This window comes from Arachis hypogaea, chromosome 6 (assembly GCF_003086295.3).
Source record: "Arachis hypogaea cultivar Tifrunner chromosome 6, arahy.Tifrunner.gnm2.J5K5, whole genome shotgun sequence".
NCBI classification, from domain to species: Eukaryota; Viridiplantae; Streptophyta; class Magnoliopsida; order Fabales; family Fabaceae; genus Arachis; species Arachis hypogaea.
The window spans coordinates 86,018,775-86,021,575 of NC_092041.1; the positions used below are offsets into that span (position 1 = coordinate 86,018,775).

General features: G+C 43.4%; 1 protein-coding gene across 1 annotated transcript; it reads left to right on the forward strand.

The window, feature by feature from the left end:
- Positions 1–1,156: 1,156 nt before the first annotated feature.
- LOC112805687 (protein FAR1-RELATED SEQUENCE 5-like) lies at positions 1,157–2,326 on the forward strand. Its single transcript, XM_025848031.1, has one exon. It carries the CDS (start codon positions 1,157–1,159, stop codon positions 2,324–2,326), a length of 1,170 nt encoding a protein of 389 aa, XP_025703816.1.
- Positions 2,327–2,801: the final 475 nt, after the last annotated feature.

The window sequence follows — 2,801 nt, forward strand, 5'->3', positions numbered from 1 at the left end:
GGAGTTTTTCAGTTGAAGTTTTCAGGGTTGAATTAATAACCATATTAGAGAATATGAACATTGCATTTGCAAAATATACTTTGAAAGTAATTTAAAATGCAAGGCTTTGATGTTATTTAGTGTTAATATGCATGGATATGCAATATTTAAACAGAACACATTCCACATAATGCCAGCTGGTAGCGAAATGTTTGTCTTATTCTTTCAAGACACAATGTATGATACGAGAGTGGAGGAAGATGGTGAGTTATCCGATTGGGAAGGAAGGTGGGCTTCAATGTTGCCCCTTTTTTTGGGTTTGGATGGGTTGCGAGTAGAAGATGTTCTTGAAATGGAGTTTTCTTCACCTCAGGAGGCAAACGGCTTCTATAACAATTACAGCCAACTAAAGGGCTTTGCATCAAGGCGAGACAAGACGGTTAGAAACACTGCCGGAGAGATAGTGTGGTACACGTTTGTTTGTAATAGGCAAGGATTTCGAGAGAAGAAATGGTTGGAAAATGTTGATCGCAAAAGGGAGCACAAGGTAGTAACCCGATGCGGATGCATGGCGGAGATGAGGATAAAGAGGAAAGACGGTAGTGGTAGGTGGTATGTCTCACGTTTTGTCGAGGAGCATAACCAGGAACTTGCGTATGGGAAGCTTGTTGATTATCTGCGGTCACACAGGAAGATATCTGAGGTAGAAGTTGCTCAGCTAACAAGCATGAGGGAGATTGGAATTAGCATACCTAAGATTTATGAGTCTTTCGCAGCACAACTAGGGGGCTTTAATCTGGTAACATTCACAAAGCAAGATATGTATAATGAGATACGGAAACAGAGAGGTCTGCAAGGCGGAGACGTAAGTGCAGCTATTAGGTACTTGGAAGGTCTGGCACGCATGGATGGGAAAATGTTTTGGCGGTACAAGTTGGGGGCAAGGCAACACCTATGCAACTTGTTTTGGAGCGATGGTCGTTGTTAGGAAGATTATGGGATATTCGGCGATGTGCTAGCATTCGACGCTACCTATGGCCGCAACAAGTACAACCTACCCGTTGTAGTCTTTTCCAGAGTAAACCACCACAACCAGACATGCGTATTCGGAACAGCAATGGTCTCATGCGAATCGCAGGAGTCATATATTTAGGTTCTTCGCCAGTTTCTGGAATGCATGCAAGGTAAGGCACCGCAGTCAGTCATAACAGATGGCGACCCGGCCATGCAGATAGCAATCCAGTTCGTATTTCCTGACGAACATCATCGGTTGTGTGTCTGGCATCTGCTGAGGAACGCGACTGCTAACATAAGCGACCCGAGATTCACACAAATGTTTAGACACTGCATGCTGGCAGATATGGAAATCGATGAGTTCGAAACGCATTGGGAGTCAATGGTCAATGAGTGTGGTGTTAGGGAGGTTGAGTGGGTTAAGGACTTGTACACCAAAAAGCACGCTTGGGCAACCGCATACATTCATGGTAGATTTTTTGCTGGAGTACAGACAACCTCTAGGTGCGAGTCACTACATGCCAAACTAGAGAGGTTTGTTGAGAGCAGGTACGTGGTGTTAGAATTTGTCAGAAATTTTCAAAGGTGTGTGGATTTTCTGTGTGACACCGAGGACGAGCTAGACTTTCGTTCATGGTACGGAACACCTGTGCTACAAACAGAGTTTGTTGAGCTGGAAAAGTTTGGATGGACTATGTTTACCCGCAAAATGTTTCTCAGATTACGGGATAGCCTGAAACGGTGTGTTCGTGTTAGAATATGTGAATTTAATGACACTGACAACCCTCATGCATATACTCTCCAGAAGTATCGGAGGCCTGAGATGAATTGGAAGGTTTATAGGGACCATATCTCGAACAGATTTAGTTGCATCTGCATGCGTATGGAGTCGTTTGGTATTCCCTGTGTGCATATCCTTTCTGTGTGTGTTAGGCTTGACTTGGTGGAAATCCCTGAAAGCCTTGTGCTGCGTAGGTGGTCTAAGGCAGCCAAATTGGAGATCCATAACCATTGTGTTGAGCAACACACTGCTGACCCAAGTGTGACCTATAGGACACAATTGGGTGCTTTCTCCCAGCTATGTAAGCGTTTAGGCCGCGTTGCTTGCATAAGTGATGAAGACTTCAAGCTTTACTCAAAGAAGCTAATGAGCGATGCTCTCTTCCTTGAAATAAAGTACGGCCTAAGACCATCTACGGATGATATCACAACAGCAAATGATTGCGGGGTGAAGGACCCAATTCGTGTTAAAACAAAAGGCACGGGTCGGATGAGTCAACCAGGCGGTTCTGCATCGAAAACCAAAAAAAGTGCAGCACATGCGGGAAGCTAGGGCACCGGAGGACTAGATTCCCCAACGGAGGCGCGCAACCTTCAACGAGTAACAAAGAATCAGATGCTGGGAGAAATAAACGCAAGCGATCAAAGGTTACCACCTAACTTATTCCTACATGGACTATTTAGTATGTGACGTGACCAATAAAACTAACTCCATCGAACGGTTCAATATTAATGCCATTGAAATCTTTGAACTAAACTAAATGCTGTTTTGGAGCAGCAGTAGTTATTTCATTATTATGTGTCTCAATGTCTTTTTGTCAAAAAATTAGAAAATAAGTCTGTGGGTAAATAAAATACACGTAGTGATTAATGCACGTAGGGCATTCTTGATGTGTTAATTTTTGTTTCCCATTGAACTGTATGTTAACATGTAACTTGTTTTGCCAGCATATGCTATGGTCTTAACGATGGGGAAGAAGAAGTCCTCGTCGTAATAAAAATAGACTCACAACATACTTCTGGGCTTT

Coding starts and splice junctions, on each gene's coding strand:
- LOC112805687 (XM_025848031.1), top strand. CDS start 1,157: ATGCAAGGTAAGGCACCGCAGTCAGTCATAACAGATGGCGACCCGGCC.